General features: G+C 45.0%; 2 protein-coding genes and 1 non-coding gene across 5 annotated transcripts in view; all 3 read left to right on the forward strand.

Annotated features, from left to right (window-relative positions):
- Positions 1-286: 286 nt before the first annotated feature.
- Positions 287-3,023, forward strand: LOC138102705 (large ribosomal subunit protein eL37-like). The gene is made up of 4 exons (XM_069000461.1): positions 287-388; positions 1,130-1,265; positions 1,553-1,637; positions 2,912-3,023. Exons 1-4 carry the CDS (start codon positions 386-388, stop codon positions 2,979-2,981), a joined length of 294 nt encoding a protein of 97 aa, XP_068856562.1. The 5' UTR covers positions 287-385; the 3' UTR covers positions 2,982-3,023.
- Positions 2,730-2,810, forward strand: LOC138102793 (small nucleolar RNA SNORD72). The gene has a single exon (XR_011147545.1). It is a non-coding gene; the product is annotated as a small nucleolar RNA SNORD72 (small nucleolar RNA).
- Positions 3,024-4,567: 1,544 nt separating the features above from the next.
- The window catches only part of LOC138102789 (5'-AMP-activated protein kinase catalytic subunit alpha-1-like), a 124,191-nt gene continuing 110,561 nt past the window's right edge, over positions 4,568-18,197 (forward strand). For all 3 annotated transcript variants that reach the window (XM_069000551.1, XM_069000546.1, XM_069000548.1), the window contains exon 1: positions 4,568-4,951. The gene's annotated coding sequence lies outside the window, so the exon portion shown is untranslated. The remainder of the gene's footprint in view (positions 4,952-18,197) is intronic.

The raw sequence follows: 18,197 nt of genomic DNA on the forward strand, positions 1-18,197 counted from the left end.
ACACATAGATACCCCTTAATCATTATTTCCAGGACCAGTCACACCATGGCCTAGGACACATTGTGTCGCCCTAATAAGAACCAGGTTTTGTGTGATGTCACTGAGGAACTTTTGGGGTCTAGCCCCCGAGGGTCTCACCCACGACACCACGGCTTTCAGGGACCCTGCCTATCTCAGCAGGCCGGGCCAGGCGGGAAGGGGACATCACACGGAGGGGACTCCTGAGTACAACTTGAGGTGAGGCCAAAACAAGGAAAGCACTCACTTTCTGCCACGCCTCCACCATGCCCAACGGGACAGTCCCAGCACGTTTCCGGAAGCGCTTGCCGGACTATAGCGGAAGCGGGGCGGAGCATAGCCTCTTTGGTGCCAACGCCCGGAGAAGATGGTGAGTGCTGGGGCCTGGGTGGGGGGATATCTGTCATCATCCGCCACCATGCCGGGCTCTGCGAGGCCGTGGGCCTCGTCTGGGGCGCGGGGCGGCCCTGCACTGTGCTATGGCCGGGCTCGGCGGCGGGGCTGCGGGGAGACGAGGCTGGGACCTGAGCCCGAAGGCCTGGCAGTGAGCCCCGTTCCTGGCCTGTGTGGGGGCGTGGGGCATCTCGTCCTGGGCGCAGAGGCAGCGATGGGGTATGGGGCTGTGCTATCTTCGGGGTCCCCTCCATGCTTGCTGCGGGCCTGGCTGGGACAGCGCTCTTCCCAGGGATGGGGAAGCCTTTCAGATAACGTAGCAAGAGGGAGTTGGATTGCCAAAGCCTCTTGTGAGTGTACGGTTGATCTGTGAAAATAAATACCTTTCCTCAGGAAAAAACAGTTTACTGTTTATCACCGATAAATTTGAGGGAGATGAGAAAGGAGTTGGAGATAACCACTCGGTGGCTTCATTTTATTTCAGCACTGGGCAGGGGGATAGGAATGGCAAAGAGAAGTGTAAGGAACTGATTTCTAAAAATGGAGGATACCTATAAAAGAAACTTGAGTCGGTGTTTCAGAGTTCAGTGTGCCTCTGCCATGTTTATTGGACTTTGTGAATTTGAGAGTGTTTTTTAGAGAAGGCTGTGTTTTGCGTTACATGACTTTTGAGTGATAGTGCTATTTACAATGTGCAATGTCTTGAAATATTTCTCAGACAAAGGGTACATCATCATTTGGTAAGCGACGAAATAAGACACACACCTTGTGTCGTCGATGTGGGTCCAAGGCATACCATCTGCAGAAATCTACCTGTGGGAAATGTGGTTACCCTGCTAAGCGTAAGAGAAATTGTAAGTAATAGAGTTGAGTTTAAAAACTTGTGCTTCTTTGTCATCTTCAATAATCTGGCTTTTTTCCAACCAAGAAAGAATACTGTATCATCTTGCAGTGTTAGGAGCTTTTTTGAAATTAATACTGATTTAATTATATTTCAGCTAACATACAGTATTACTGCATAATAATTTACTTAATTTATAATTGTTTTTGTCTTCTGTCAGATTGAATAGTTGTGCTATTCAAACGTACCATGCAACTAATTATTTGGTGTAGATGAGTAACAGTAATTTCTATGTTCTAGATAACTGGAGTGCAAAGGCTAAAAGACGCAACACCACTGGTACTGGTCGCATGAGGCACCTGAAAAGGGTCTACCGTCGATTCAGGTATGACATTTTATTACAAACTAGTGTAATCTGGCATCTTCAGTGGATTTCACTGTATTATAAAATTGATTCAAAGTTAATACTTATTTAGTATGCTTGATGAGGTATGGTGTTTCTTTTAAAATATATTGTGGAAATAAATGATGTCTTATATCTTCAAAGGAATATACTGCCAATTATAAAAAGCTCATTCATTGTTAAAACATAGGATGTATAGCAAACTCTGATGTTTCTGTTAATTGTAGATAGTACAGAACACAGAGGGTATTGTAATAAAGCACTCACATTTGAAAAGGTATACTTTGTGTAGCATTACCTCTTTTTGGGAGTCTGAAATAGATGGTTGCACTGAAGTTGGATTTTTCTGAGAAACAATTCTTGAAATGTGTTTCAATCCCTTCTTGCCCACAAAAAAAAGGATTTAAATACTTCAGTGGTTGCTCTTTAATTTGGAGTTCAATTAGTAAGTAACATCTGATTCTGAGTTACAGGTTTCTAAAATGTTATAAAGCTTTGAGTTGTACTTAAAAAGTACTGTACTGTTAAACTCGCTAAGAATTTCTTTTTGTATGACCTCCATGTTCTAAAGCATGGCTCTGTAACTTTTGGCCTGATACACCAGAAAGATGGATGAAAAAACACAAGCAATTCAAGAGTCTTTACTTAAAAATGTAGATTGGATTTAACAGTGAAAAGTAAGAGTCTTTTAAATCCTGGACCTAGGTGTATTTGAGAGATCCATTCATCTGGGGTTTTTTGGTAAGCACAGTCTTTCCCACAAGCATCCAGAAAATACCTTACGATGTGCAACTGCAGCCTGATTTCCACCAAGTGTTGCTGAAGTAGAAATGTCATATCCAAAAGCAAGCTTGGGGTCGATTTCTGTAAGAAATTGACTTGCACTTCAGTGCTAACAAGTGTGGAATCTTTTCCCGAGCTCCTTAGTAGGAACATAAAGTAAGGCATGCCTTCAGTGGGTGTGCTGTATTGGATTCAATCTTGCAGTGTTTACTCAGTTAATGAAATCTTCCTGTTTGAAGAAGTCATTTACTTCAGCAGAAGAGAGAGAAAACCATATTGCTTATTCCAAACAGTTTGTGAATTATGTTTCTTAAGAAAAATCTCTGAACATATGAACTCCATAGTGATTTCAGTGCATTACTGAGAGAAGCTGAAAAAAGCTGGTGAACCTGATCTGAAACATTACTTCTTAGAAAATACCTTGGAGCAGAAGTCAACCTTTCAAAAAATAGTAACCATATTTCTACTTATAGGAATGGATTCCGTGAGGGAACCACACCAAAGCCCAAGAGAGCAGCTGTTGCAGCCTCCAGTTCATCATAAAGATACATGTATCTGTTAAAATAAATTGTCTTATCCAGAAAATGTCATCTTTTGTACATATTTTACTTCAGTGAAACATGGTGTATTGTGTCTGGCTGAGCTGGAGTTCATTTCCCCACAGCAGCCCTCCCAGTGTTGTGCTTTGCATTGGGAGCTGGAAAGGTGCTGATAACACACCAGCGGCACTGGCACAGCATCAAGGCTGTCTTTCCAACATTCCCCCATCAAGGGGCTGGAAGTGGACAAGGTCCTGAGAGGGGACACAACCATGCCAGCTGACCCAAATTAACCAAAGGGATATTCCATACCATGTGACATCAGCTCAGATATAAAAGCTAAGGAAGGGAGGAGGAACGGGGGGTATTTGTTATTTTACAGTGCTTGCCTTCCAAAGCAACCACTCTTCGTGCTGAAGCCCTGTTTCCCAGGAAGTGTCTGAACATCAGTTGCCAATGGAAAGTAGAGAATAAACCTTTTTTTTCTCTTTGCTCATATGTGCACAAACTTTTGCTTTTGCTTTAGTAAACTGCCTTATCTCAACCTACAAGTTGTTTTCCATCTTATTTTCCCTCCCCCGTACAGCTGGGAAGGGGAGCAATAGTGCAGCTTTGTGGGCACCTGGTGTCCAGACAAGGTCGACCCACTACAGTCCTTTTTTGGTGCACAACATGTGGGGTGAGACAAATGCAGTTATATATATATATATATATTGCATGCTATAGTAAATAGTAGTTATAGAGTAGCAAGCTCCAGTGGGGGACATGGAGTTTGTCATCTGCACTCCTTATCTCTTTATTTTGCTGAGTTTGGGAACATGTTAACACAAACAATAGCTCTATGCTTTGCCCTTACACTGATGGCCTTGTTATGCTGGGGAAACTGTCTTTTGTGGATGAGGGAATACACTTCCCTCTGCCTGCCTGAGAGTGACGTGAATGGTTTTATAATGCTGCCTCCCATGATCATTGCTCATCCTTATGTAAGCTGCTTAATACTGTTAATGATATTAGCTAATACTGTTGGTACACTATGGAATTCATGGAATCTGGTGTCATCCTGGTGTAAGAGAAAACAAACTTTAGGTGAGGAGATATTGAAATCTGCCCTGAGGCATCCAGTTCCTGAGTGGGAAGGTGGATGGAAAGATTTGGGCAGGTTCCTAGGGCAGTTATCACCTCCCATTACCTGTCACTTTACACTTGAACAGGTAACCAACCCTGACAAACTAACCTGTCAACTGATAGAAGGGTTCCTTGCCTATCCCACTGAAAACTAGCAGCTCCTCGCCCTGTACTGGAGCCTGGTCTATGCCTATTGAGCCACTGCTCAGTACTCTCAGAGGACTGTAGTTGAGGCAGGAACCCAAACTGGGTTTGAAGATAATAATGGCTGAGATAGGGACGCAAAGAACAACTACAGTAACTGCCCCAGTAGCAAAAAAGAAAAAATGGACAAGGCGAGCTACAGGTCCATGTCATCGATTAGAAAGGGAGGAAGAAGAGGAGGGTCAGTGGAGAAGGAGGGGTGGAGCTTTCAGCGCTGTGTATTCAATACCAGTCACGTCACTGCTTGGGGAAATAGTTCCGGCAAGCAAAAATGCCACGGCCGGAAACAGAAATGTGGCCAGTTTTGACTGGCTCGCTTCAGCGAAGGGGTCTGTGGACCCCGGCACTCTACGCCCCGCCATTTCCCCCCTCTCTTCCCGTCCTTCCAGGACGTTTTTGCAGGACGAGGCTGAGCAGAGGCGGCGGCGTTGATCTCAACTGAGTCTAGCCAAGCCAAAAGGGAGTCCAGCCGAGCCGAAAAAGGAGTCCAGCGGGGTGTTAGGAAGAGGCAGCGAAGCGGCAGGACCGACCCACACACACGCCCAGCACAAGGGACCGGTGGTAGCGGCGGTGCAGGAGCCTGGTGCCGAACTGAACTCAGCGGAAGGAGAGTCGACCCGGCTTGGACGACCGAGCTTCTGGGGGGTTTGTTTAGTCATTGTCTTTTCGGGTTTTTTGTTAATATTTTTTATTATTGTTTGGGGGTTTTGTTTGTTTGGGGTTTTTTGTTTGGTTGTTTTTTCATTTTGGTTTTGGTTTTTTTTCTGGTGGCGGTGGGGGGAGGGCGTTAAACCACAGAATCCTTCACCATATTGCCTTTGTTCTCGGGGGGCCTACGTGGTGGTCTAGTGCTGGAACAGTAGCTGTCTTGTTTTTGTCCCGGATGTCAGGAAAATTAATCCACAAACACCAGAGGCTTATGTCCAAAAAGGAGATAGAGGAGTCCTGTAACTTTATTCGAATAAAGGGAGAGGTCATAGGCATTTCCCATGGGGTCTCTCAAGTTGCTGGAAGATGCAGCCTCCTTTTTATCCTAATTTCCTGTCCTCATTTCCCTCTCTCTTTCCCCATTGGCTGAGGTACTTGAGAGGTACAGACTTCCCAAATCATTTAATAAAAACCCCCTTTCTAATATGTACCCCCCCTTTTCTTCTTCCTTGTGTCTCTATTCTTTTTCTTTAAGTCCAGGGATTTAGCAGGGCCTTGAGTGAGCAACAGTCTGTGTGGAATTAGTGGAATTCCTATGGAATTTATGGTTCCTCCCCTTGCTTCTTTCACCTCTCAGTATCTGGCTTTATCTACTATCAGGCCCACTGTTTGTAAAGACACCTCCTCATTGCTTTCAATCCTTCCTCTTATTTTCTCAATAATTGTCTTTACAAACCTTAGCTATCATTGACTTAACTTTCTGTTCCTGGGTCTTTTTTGGTTTTGAAATTATTTGCAGTGACATCATTTTCTGTCCTTTTGTAGCCATTTCTGGATTTGTAGGCATAGCTACTACTTGCATCCCCTTGATCACATATTGAATAAGTTGCACTAAGAAAGGGATCATGCATGGTAAAAAGATTAGAGTTGCTACAGCACATAAGAAGAAAAAAAGCATTAGTTTAACCCATAGTCCACCAGGTAACCATGAAAACATGTCCCATTCCTATCTTTTCCACGTTTGGACCAGTACATGTGCTAACTTTCAAGGTCAGGAGCTGTAGCTATCTGGTTGGTTATTATTTTAAGGAGAGCTTGTAACTTAATTATCCAATTTAAATTATAAATGAGTTCTCTGGCACCTGATATTAATTCATTAGGATTCCAAGTGGCTGGTCCATAGTGTTGTATGATTAGCTCTGGAGGCCATTCATCTTCTCCCCACTTTTGGGTGCTCCCTCCAGCCAGGGATGCATCAATTGACCACTTTTCTCTAATTAGATCATCATATACCTTGATTCCTAACTGATTTCCTTGAACTTGTGGTAGCAAAAAGAACAACGGTCCAATATACCCTACATAACATACCCCTGACCACTTTGGAGGTAACTTTCAATGTTACCCATGGCCAGTCTTCAGATCCTCCTGGCCTTCCACAGACCCAACAATTGCTAAGGTTAAAGGTTTTTGCTACTTCTTCTCCTAGGACTAAAAAAAACAATTATCCCATCTCTGGCCCAAACCTAACTGACAATATAAAGGTAAGCTTATTAAGAAAAACATTCTAATGGTGTAATCTAATTACCTAATCTAGTTCTCACGTTGTCTTCCACACCACCTGTGGCGAGTGAACGCACAGAAACAGCTTAACATAAAGAAAACAATGACAGCAAGGATTGGCCCCCCCCAGTGACTGGAGATCCGAGCGGAGGGATGCCCATACAGACTATTTCAGCAGATGGTCTGTGGGTAGGCATACGAGGCTTCCCCCGATGTTGATGCACTGGGTACTGCTCCGGTCCACTCCTGCGACGTCTCAGTTGTGGCCTCCAGTCCTTCTCCTCCAGCTGAGATGCCCAAATCTCTGGGGCTTTAGAGACCTTGACCTGAGTGTGATGGGTCCACCCACGTTCAACTGTCTTGACGGCCATTTCTGTGGTCAGTAACACTTGGAAAGGTCCACATCACTTTGCCACCAGTGGTGCTTCTTTCCACTCCTTAACTAGGGCCCAATCTCCTGGTTGGATGTTATGAACAGCCAAGTCCAAAGGCAGGGTCTCTGCCAGCTGAGCTTCCTGTTGAAGAGATTTCACAAGAGACAGTCACATATTGTTTTAAATATACATCGCTTATTTCCACTCCCCCCACTAGGTTTAGAATTACAAGGGTAAGGAATTCCAAACACCAATTCAAAGGGAGATAATTGAATATCTCCTCTGGGTCTGGCCCTTATTCTTGCCAAAGCCAGTGGCAAAAGCCATACCCATGGCATCTTAGTTTCTATCACCAGCTTCAGGAGGTGTTTCTTTATTTCTCCATTCTTTCAACCTGGCCCGAGCTCCAGGGGTGCCAGGGGGTATGGAGGTTCCATTGTATTCCTAAAGCAGTCATAACCCCTTGAAGAATTTTTCCTGTAAAATGAGTTCCCCTATCTGAGTCTATTGCTTCCACAATCCCATATCTTGGAATTATTTGTTCCAAAAATACTTTAATAACTGACCCCGTAGTTGCTGAAACAGTTGGAAATGCTTCTGGCCACCCTGTTAGCTGACATACTATTACCAGAAGATATTTAAACCTTCCCACTCAGGGCATTTCAGTAAAATCCACCTGGCATCTTTGGAAGGGATGTACAGCCCAAGGCCTGCCTCCCCTGGCAAGTTTCTTTGTAACCCTGTTATTGGTTTTAGCACAAATCAAACAACCCTCAATAGCTCAATAAAAAGACCCACAGCAACATATATTTTGAGGAAGGCTTCTGCCAATCCTTGAGAGTCCCAATGACTCCCTTCATGGAATTGTTTTAATATTTGTAAGGCCAGAGCTTTTGGTATCCACTTCTTACCATCCCTTGTAAACCAATTGTCCCCTCTTTCCTCTGTCCCACTCTTTTTAATTATCTCAAGCTCCTCTGGTGGAAAAGACAGTTTCTCTGGCAGCAGTGGGGTTACTGGGAGCAAGGGGAGGATCTGAGAGATTTCTGGTGACAAGGCAGCTTTCCGAGCCTCTTCATCAGCTAGTTGGTTACCTATTGCCTCCTCTGAGCACCCTGCCTGGTGTTCCCTAATGTGTATTATTGCCACTTCTTTTGGTAAATTCACCACCTCCAATACGCAAGAAATTAAGTTCTCATGAACTAATGTTTTTCCCCTGCAGGTTAATAAACCTCTTTCTTCCCATAATTTTCCAAATGCATGTATCACCCCACATGCATATTTAGAATCAGTAAAAATATTCATTATCTTGTCCCAATATAATTCACAGGCTCTCACAAGCGCATACAGCTCTGCTGTCTGAGCTGACCACGTGAGCAGCAACCACCCCCCTTCCTTTAATTCCCTTCCATTAATGATAGCAAATCCTGTAAATCACTTCCCTTCTACCACCCTTGAAGACCCATCAATAAACACATTTTCTCCGTCAGGCCAGGGAGCGTCTCGTAAATCTTCCCTAGCCTGGGTCTGGAGATCTATCACTTGAATGCAGTCATGGGTTTCTTCCTGGCCCCCTTCTTCAGGGCCATTCAGATACCCCCACTTTTCAATTCTAAACCCTCCTGTTCCATTAAACAAGATTCATACTGTAATAACCAAGCTTAGAGGCTCTTTCAGTTAACAAAGCTTTAACTTGATGTGAAACTTTAACAATTAGATATCCTCCCACTGTCATTTTTCGGGCCTCTGTTACCATCAAGGCCATGGCTGCACAATTATGCAGACAATGGGTCCAGCCTCTGGCCACTGGGTCTATCAGCTTGGAAAAATAAGCAACAGTCCACCATGTTCCCCCATGCTCTTGTATCAAAATTCCTTTAGCATGGCCCTGTTTAACACCCACATATAGCTCAAATTCCTTTTCTGAGTCTGGAAGAGCTTAGACTGGGGCATTAAGCAATTTGTCTTTTAATTTCCTAAAGCTTTGCTCTCCTGGTGTCCATACCACAACATTAGGACTGTCTTGGGTTAAAAAGTCATATAAAGGCCTGGCCAAAACAGAAAAATCCTCAATCCATGTTCTTCAGTACCCCACCAACCCTAAAAACTGCTGTAGCTCCTTTTTAGTCTGGGGTAATGGTACTTGTAAAATTCCTTGTATTCTTTCTGGATCAATACACCGTAACCCTCCAGTCAAAATGTGTCCCAAATATTTAACCTTTTACTCTACCAACTGTGCCTTCTTTTCAGATACTCTAAGTCCCTTTTTAGCCAGAAAATTAAACAGCTTCACAGTAGCCTCTTCAACCATCTTTTCCTGTTCCCCTGATAAAAGTGAATCATCCACCTACTGCAACAACCTAATTCCCGAGGGTGGGGTAAACTCTCTTAATATTTTCTGCAAGGCTTGCCCAAACAAAACCAGTGACTGTATATCCCTGCAGGAGGATTGTCCATGTCAACTGTTGTTTTACCATTTTCCCTCCTTCCTCCTGTTCCCATTCAAAGGCAAAATACTGTTTACTGTCCTCTGTACTCAGACACCCCCAGAAAGCATCCTTCAAATCTAGTTCTGAATAATACTGATGTGAAGAAGGGATTTGATTCAGGATGGTATAGAGATCCAGAACTGTGGGATGCCTTGGTTTGACAATTTCATTTATTATTCTTAAATCCTGCACCATTCTGTAGGTTCCATCTGGTTTCTTAACCAACAGGACAGGAGTGTTATAGGGAGACATTCATGGCTCCAAAAGCCCTGCCTTTAGCAGGGACTCAATGACAGGCTGTAACCCCTTCCTTCCTTCCCTTGAAATAGGGTATTGCTTTTTAGACACCACTTGTCTTGGTTGCTTCAAAGTAATTTGAAGAGGCTCTATATCTAATTTTCTGTATTTCCCTGGGGCTACCCACACTTCAGGGTTTATTTCAGCATAAGCCTTCTCAGACATTTTACACAAAGTTACTACAGTGCTAGCCTCTGTATCATTTTTCACAATACTAATTTGCATTCCCACTTTAGCCATCAAATCCCTTCCCAGTAAATTACAATCACAATTAGGAACAAACAAGAATTCATGCATTTCAAACCTATCCCCCACATCTACTAACAGCAGTTGAATAAAATGCAATCACTTATCCTTTCCACTCATCCCTTGAATAATCAAAGATCTTTTTGACAATTTTCCCCCCTTAGGGATAAAATTCCAAGTGGATCAAGAGGCTCCTGTGTCTACCAGGAAACACACCTCCTCTGGATCTGGACCCACCTTAAAAGTTAACAAGAGTTAACAAGGGCTCCAGTGTGGTAGGTCCCTGGTATAATGGGAGCCCCTGACACCCCTAACAATTTATCTCCATTATCCTCTGGACTTCCTCCTCCTGAGGATCCAGCTGTCTCTGCGGACAGTCCTGCTTCCAGTGTCCCTCTGCCCAGCAGATAGCACACTGATTCTTTCCCAACTGCTGTTTGGGTTGGCTCTCCCCTGCTGAGGCGGGGATGCCTCTGCCACATCCTTGTGGCCAGCCCTGTCCCCTATGTCCCAGGGGGGCCCCTTGGACCCTGTGGTTTATTCCTCTGAGGCCGTAAAAACTCTGCCACACCTATTGCCTTTGCCTTTTCCTCATCCCTTCTTACATATATCTGCTGTGCTTTTCTAACCAATTCCTCCAGAGGCTTATTCTGCCACTCTTCATCTTTCTGTACTCCTTTCCTTATATCAGGCCAGAATTTAGTAACAAATTGTACCTTCAGCAATGTCTCAAAGGCTGGCCCCTCAGGATCCATCCCCCTGTGCTTCCGCAAGGCAATGAGAGGGGCTTTCATGCTTCTCCTGTTCTAACAACATAGCTGAGGCTATGTTGTTAGTTCTGGGAGCTGCTGATTTGATTGCCCTAATCAAGTAAGCACGGTAATCACAGAGGCGAGCCAGACTGGCCTGATTATTTGGGTCCCACTGGGGGTCCACCTGGAGGATGGCATCATCCACCGCAGGTGCGTTGGGTCCAGCGCCCCTCGCTGCTTGTGGATGTTCATCCTCCCACAGCTGCCAAGCTTTCTGCAAAGTCATTCGTTTCTCTGATGACCCAAACAAAATCCCCAAAAGAAAATCCCAATCATTCCATGTATAATCAGCATTTCCCAAATATTCTTCTATCTTTTCCCCCATCTCTATGGGATCCTCCAAATATGGGGGTAATTCCTTTTTTAGCCCTCTTATATCCTGGGAAGTAAATGGTACAATTACAAACCCAAACCCTCCCCCTTGACCCCTCAAGGGAACTTGGCATAGTGGCATCTGGTGTACCCCTGTCTCTTGGGTCCAGGGGGCTTCTAATGTCCTATACTGAGTTCCTCTTCTAGTTCTAGCGGGTGATGCGACATGCTGCCCTCCTCCCCTTTCACTGTCATTATCCTCAGGTGGGGCTGTAGGAACAGCATTTCCCCAACCTCTTTGCTCTGGAAGTTGAGGATATAGGGGACCTGCAGCTGGCCCTGGGTCAGCTGGCAAAACTGAAGGACAAGACAGGGGAAGGTGCTGAAAAACATCCCAATCTTCACTGTTTTTCTCTTCTTCCCCTTTTTCTTCCTTCTTTCTTAATACATAGACCTCTCCTGTTGCTTGTCTCAACCATATTGATCCATATTCCCTTTCAATCAATCCTTTCCAATTCTCTTCTAAATACAATCACATAATTCGACACAAACAAGGTCTATCTGTTCCATAAGGTGACCATTTAAGCCTCTTTGGCAAATCATACTTTGGCCACACAAAATAACAATATTCTACCATTATCACAGAATCACAGAAACACCAGGTTGGAAGAGACCTCTAAAATCGAGTCCAACCCATGCCCTAACACCTCAACTAAACCATGGCACCAAGTGCCACATCCAATCTTTTTTTAAACACATCCAGGGATGGTGATTCCACCACCTCCCCGGGCAGACAATTCCAGTACTTCACCATTCTTTCTGTGAATTTTTTTTCCCTAATATCCAAGCTATATTTCCCTTGGTGCAGCTTAAGACTGTATCCTCTTGTTCTGTCAGTTGCTGCCTGGAGAAAGAGACCAACCCCCACCTCACTACAACCACCTTTCAGGAAGTTGTAGAGAGTGATAAGGTCACCTCTGAGTCTCATTTTCTCTAGGCTAAACAACCCCAGCTCCCTCAATCATTCCTCATAGGGCCTGTGTTCCAAGCCCCTCACCAGCCTTGTTGCCCTCCTCTGGACACGTTAAAGCATCTCAACATCCTTCCTGAACTGAGGGGCTCAGAACTGGACACAGCACTCGAGGTGCGGCCTCACCAGTGCCGAGTACAAGGGAAGAATGACTTCCCTGGTCCTGCTGGCCACACTCTTTTTGATATAGGCCAGGATGCCGTTGGCCTTCTTGGCCACCTAGGCACACTGCTAGCTCATGTTCAATCGGCTGTTGACCAGTACCCCCAGGTCCCTTTCTGCCTGGGCACTGTCCAGCCACACCACCCCTAGCCTATAACATTGCAGGGGGTTATTGTGGCCAAAATGCAGGACTCGGCACTTAGACTTATTAAACTTCATCTTATTGGACTCTGCCCATCTATCCAACTGTTCCAAGTCTCTCTGCAGAGCTCTCCTACCTTCCAATAGATCGACACACGCTCCCAGCTTAGTGTCGTCTGCAAATTTACTAATGAAAGACTCAATACCCTCATCCATGTCGTCAGTAAAAATGTTGAACAGAACTGGCCCCAGCACAGACCCCTGAGGGACACCACTAGTGACTGGCTGCCAACTGGATGCAGCACCGTTCACCACCACTCTCTGGGCCTGGCCATCCAGCCAGTTCTTAACCCAGCAAAGAGTGCTCCTGTCCAAGCCGTTGGCTGCCAGCTTTTCCAGGAGTATGCTGTGTATGCTGTGTATTATCTCCTTAGTTACCTCTGGGGGAACGCATAATCTGTCCCAAGACCTCAGCATTCTCCCCAAGAGACTCTCCGGGGGTATTACGGGATTGTCATCCCTTTTGCCGAGGCCCCTTCCCAGCTTTACCTTTCAACCCTCCATGGGTGCCTTATTTTACCTGTGCTACCCTCCATGGGTGCGTCCCAGGTTTACTCCCTGAAGATCCCATTGTACTCACCAGTGAGATTTTCAGTGGTCCTTCCCTGTGGACTCTTCACGGATCCCCCTGGTCCGCCACTCGTCTGTCTCCTGGACAGTCTCGGGAACCCAATCAATCGCCCGGCGCCAGCTGCCACCAAGGGGAGCTGATCACCAAAACTGGGTGAGGCATGCCTTCAGCTCTGCTCACTGCCCACTGCCCCCGAATGGTGGAAATATCCCGGACAAGAACCCCCAAATTGTCAGGAAAATTAATCCACAAACACCAGAGGTTTTTGTCCAAAAAGGAGATAGAGGAGTCCTGTAACTTTATTCGAATAAAGGGAGAGGTCATAGGCATTTCCCATGGGGTCTCTCAAGTTGCTGGAGGATGCAGCCTCCTTTTTATCCTAATTTCCTGTCCTCATTTCCCTCTCTCTTTCCCCATTGGCTGAGGTACTTGAGAGGTACAGACTTCCCAAATCATTTAATAAAAACCCCCTTTCTAATATGTACCCCCCCTTTTCTTCTTCCTTGTGTCTCTATTCTTTTTCTTTAAGTCCAGGGATTTAGCAGGGCCTTGAGTGAGCAACAGTCTGTGTGGAATTAGTGGAATTCCTATGGAATTTATGGTTCCTCCCCTTGCTTCTTTCACCTCTCAGTATCTGGCTTTATCTACTATCAGGCCCACTGTTTGTAAAGACACCTCCTTCTCATTCCTTTCACAGAGGGTCAGGCTTTATATCGCCTTTGTTGGTTAAACCATTCTCTTTTTGTACAATCATTTATTACTATTGTTGTGTTTATTGCGAGCCTCTAGTAAATTGTGACTCCAACTTCAGTGTTCCTCAGTATTTACTTCAACATTATAGAAAAGGGAGCAGCTTGAGTGGCCTTAATTTCCCTGATGAGTTTTTAAAACCAGGACAAGGGGCAGGAGGTGCTCCAGGCGCTGGAGCTGAGATTCCCCTGCAGCTCGTGGTGAAGACCATGGTGAAGCATCTGTGCCCCTGCAGGTCCACCGGGATGCAGAGCCACCTGCAGCCCGTGGAGGAGACCCATGCTGGAGCAGCTGGATGCCTGAGAGGAGGCTGTGAACTCGTGGGAGACCCATGCTGGAGCAGGGACCTTCAGACCTGTGGAGAGAGTAGCTTATGCTGGAGCAGGTTTCCTGGTAGGACTTGTGACCCCATGGGGGACCCATGCTGGAGCAGGCTGTGCCTGAAGGACTGCACCCTGTGGAAAGGGACCCACATGGGAGCAATTTGGGGAGGATTGTTGCCTGTGGGAAGGACTCACACTGGAGAAGTTCATAGGGAACTCTCCCATGGGAGGGACCCCACACTGGAGCAGGGGAAGGACTACTCCCTGAGCAGCAGCAGGAACCACAGATGATGAACTAGTCATAACCCCTATTGCCCCTATCTATGTTTTTAAAACCTTAGATTACTTCTCATTATCCTGCTCTGATTTTGTTAGTAATAAATTCAATTAATTTCTCTAATTTGAGTCGGTTTTGCCCATGATGGTATTTGGTGGGTGATCTCTCTCTGTCCTTATCTCAACCCATGAACCCTTTGTTATATTTTCTCTCCCCTGTCCAGCTGTGGATGGGAGTGATTGAGAGGCTTTGGTGGGTGTCTGGCATCCAGCCAGGGTCAACCCACTACAGTCTTTTTGGTGCCATCATTCAGATCATGGGATTTTGAGATAAGGATGATGTCTTGAGAGGCCACCTAAAAACAGAGACTAGAAAAGAATAAGGGAATCAAGGTAGGTATTTATTTTAAAGGCCTTCAAAGGTATGCCCTGGGGAGCCAGAGGCTACTCTCAAAATGGACCCCAAGATGGATGACAGGTCACGAGTTCTTCACACTTTTATAGGTTTGGTTCATTTGCATATCAGGGTTAATTCTCCAATTAAAGCTTCAGTTTAATGATGTAATTCCCCTCAGCTTGCCCCCTCTCAAAGGCTTTTGGTTTATACCTTTTGGGCCTAGGATGGTCTGGGTGTCCTTGAAGAACAGGCCCAGAGAGGCTTTGTTATGTCTACCTAGCACGAGAGAGCAGAAATTACCAGGCTACAAGAAACTTCAGAGTTACACACTAAGCAGTACAGAATTTGAAAAACATAAAACTTAAGGTATCATTTCCCCCCTTTAGAGGCTTGACAAGGCCTCCACCTTGTTAAGACTCTATTCTAAATATCTACTAATAATATGTGTCTAACAGCAGTATATATCTATCTAACAATAGTATATATAAACAATAATTATAATTACAATCATTATAAACAATCTTTAATCCAGGATCAGTTTGGTAACCATGAAACCCGGGTATGAAAGATACAATCAGCTTTGCATATTATCCAATGTGAGATCTAAGTTAGTTCTCAAATTGTAAACAAATTTTGTTGATCTTTCCACCTCAGTTTACATGTCAATTATTAGTTTTGTATCCAAATGAATGTCTTTGGATATACTTTGGACTAGAATCATATGCAAAATTTGGTTCCCAACCTGAGCCAGGGTTACCAACTGTGTAGATAAGCACAGGAAAAAATAATTTAAACTACATCATCTTCGTTTGTATCAGTCTCTGTTTTCTCAGTTGTTTCAGGACCAGAAGCCTTCTTAACTCTGGAGTAGTGAATCCAGGGTCCTTTGTCAGCAACTTTGACTGGGGTGAGGATGGTCAGCAAAATCTGGAATGGTCCCCTCCACTTGGCCTGTAGAGGATCACTGTCCCACCACTTAACATAGACCCAGTCTCCAGGCTGGAAGGGATGTGCAGGGGTGTCCAGTCCTATGGGTCTGGATAACACGATGTAATTCTGGAGCTTCTGCAAAGTAGAACCTAAAGCCATTAGATATCTCTGCAAATCAAGTTTTCCCCTCATGTGAATTTCACCTGGAACATGTGGAATTTGATATGGCCTGCCATAAAATATTTCATAGGGACTGATGTTATCCCTCCACCTCGGTTGTATGTGGATCCTCAGTAAAGCTATAGGCAAGGCCTGAACCCAGGTCATGGATGTCTCTTGACAAATTTTGCTAATTTGTGCCTTAAGAGTCCCATTCATGCGTTCAACTTTACCGCTTGCTTGGGATCTGTAAGGTGTGTGCAGGTCCCAAGCAATTCCCAAAATCCGGCTAACTTCTTGAATCACATTTGCAACAAAATGTGGTCCCCTATCTGAGGACATACCTAAAGGAACCCCAAACCTTGGTATTATATGATTAAGCAAAACTTTCACCACCTCCTTGGCTGTGTTAGTGCAACAGGGGTAAGCTTCAGGCCATCCACTGAAGGTGTTAACCAATACCAGTATGTACTTGTATCCTTCTTTGCATGGTAACTCAGCAAAGTCTATTTGCCAGTAATCTCCGGGAAGATCCCCTGCCTTTGTTACTCAGAACACAACTCTTTTCCTCGTATCAGGATTGTTTTTGCAGCAGATTTCACACTTGCTCACTACTGATTGTACAATATCTGTCATTCCCTTTCCTATTACTACCTTCTTTAGATGTTTCAGAAGATTTTCAACCCTGAAATGTGTGCTTTCATGTTCTCTTCAGGCTAACTCTCGAAGAATTAAGAGGTGGGACTACAACCTGATTTGCAGGTGTGACAGCCCATCCATTTTCTGTGATCTCAGCCTTAAGGATCTTAATTAACTTGTGATCTGCCTGATCATATTTTGGGGTGAACCCTGACAAATCAATCTTTTTTTGTGGAATTACTGCAAGAATACCTTTTTCTGCAGCCCCTCTTGCTGTTTCATCAGCAAAGTGGTTTCCCAATTCTGGAGTGGTTTTCCCTTTCTGGTGACTCCTGCAATGCATGATAGCTACTTCTGTGCATCTTTTGGTGCTCTCTTAAGAGGGCAAGGATTTGTTCAGCATGTTTGATCTGGTTACCTTGAGCGTTCAACAGTCCTCTCTCCTTCCAGATGGCTCCATGGGCATGGACAACACTAAATGCATATTTAGAGTCAGTCCATATATTTACCTTCTTTCGTTTGCTCAGGTCCAGGGCCCTTGTCAGTGCAATCAGTTAAGCTTTCTGCGATGACACATCTGCCGGCAGGGCCTTTGCATCGATCACCTTGTCCTGGGTGGTTGCTGCATAACCTGTCATTCATTTACCATTTCTCATGAAGCTGCTCCCATCTGTAAACAGATCCCAGTCTGGATTTTCTAGGGGCACGTCCTTCAGGTCTGGTCTGCTGGAATAGACCTCCTCGATTGTCTGCAAACAGTCATGCTCAGGCACATCGTCAGTTAAGGCAGAGGACAGAAACATGGCAGGGTTAACAACAGAAGTTGTTTTCAGGGTAACATCATCCTGTTCTAACAGCAGTGACTGATATTTAAGCATCCGGTTGCCAGACAGCCAATGTCCTCCTTTCTGTTTCAGTACTGCTGCTACTGCATATGGCACATACACTACAATGTGTTGTCCAAGGGTGAGTTTCCGGGCCTCTTGAATCAGGATGACAGTAGCCACCACGGCCTTCAAACACCCAGGCCACCCTTGGCTAACATTGTCTAGCTGTTTGGAAAAGTAGGCCACAGCCCTCCGTTGGCTTCCGAGGCGCTGTGCTAATACGCCCAGTGCCACATTAAATCTCTTGTGTAAAACGTTCAAAAGGCTTAACTAAGTCTGGTAAGCCCAGTGCTGGAACTGACATTAAAGAGTGTTTCAGCTGTCTAAATGCAGCCCTTGTGCTTTCAGTCCAAATTATAATGCTGTTCTGGTTTGGCCAAATTTAGAAATATATCCTCTGAGAGAAGGCAGGTCACAACCACCCCTCCCCCCACCAGGTTCAGGAAAAATAAGTTTTCCTCGAAGGAAAATGAAAGAGATAAAAACTATTTATTTAACAAACACACAGGAAAAGGATGATAATGCTAAAGTAATAAAATCACTTGCTGTGGAGAAAAAAACCTGGGAAAGTGTTAGAGTCCTCCCTTTGGTCTCCTCGGAGCTGGGGCTTGGCCCAGGGCCAGGCCCTCTGCGCTCGGTGGAAAGTCCTCCTGATGTGTTCTGATATTGAAGCAGTCCAGCAGAAAAGAGAGAAAATCCAAAATTCCAGGGAAGAAAAAAAAAAGTTCAACTCTCAGTCTCTCTCCAGAGAAAAGAAGCTGAAAAACTGGCCAAAAGCTGGCTGGAAAACAGCAAGCCGGGTGTGTCCTCCCTCCCCTACCACAGCTG

Source organism: Aphelocoma coerulescens (genome assembly GCF_041296385.1).
Source record: "Aphelocoma coerulescens isolate FSJ_1873_10779 chromosome W unlocalized genomic scaffold, UR_Acoe_1.0 ChrW_unloc_scaf_1, whole genome shotgun sequence".
NCBI lineage: Eukaryota > Metazoa > Chordata > Aves > Passeriformes > Corvidae > Aphelocoma > Aphelocoma coerulescens.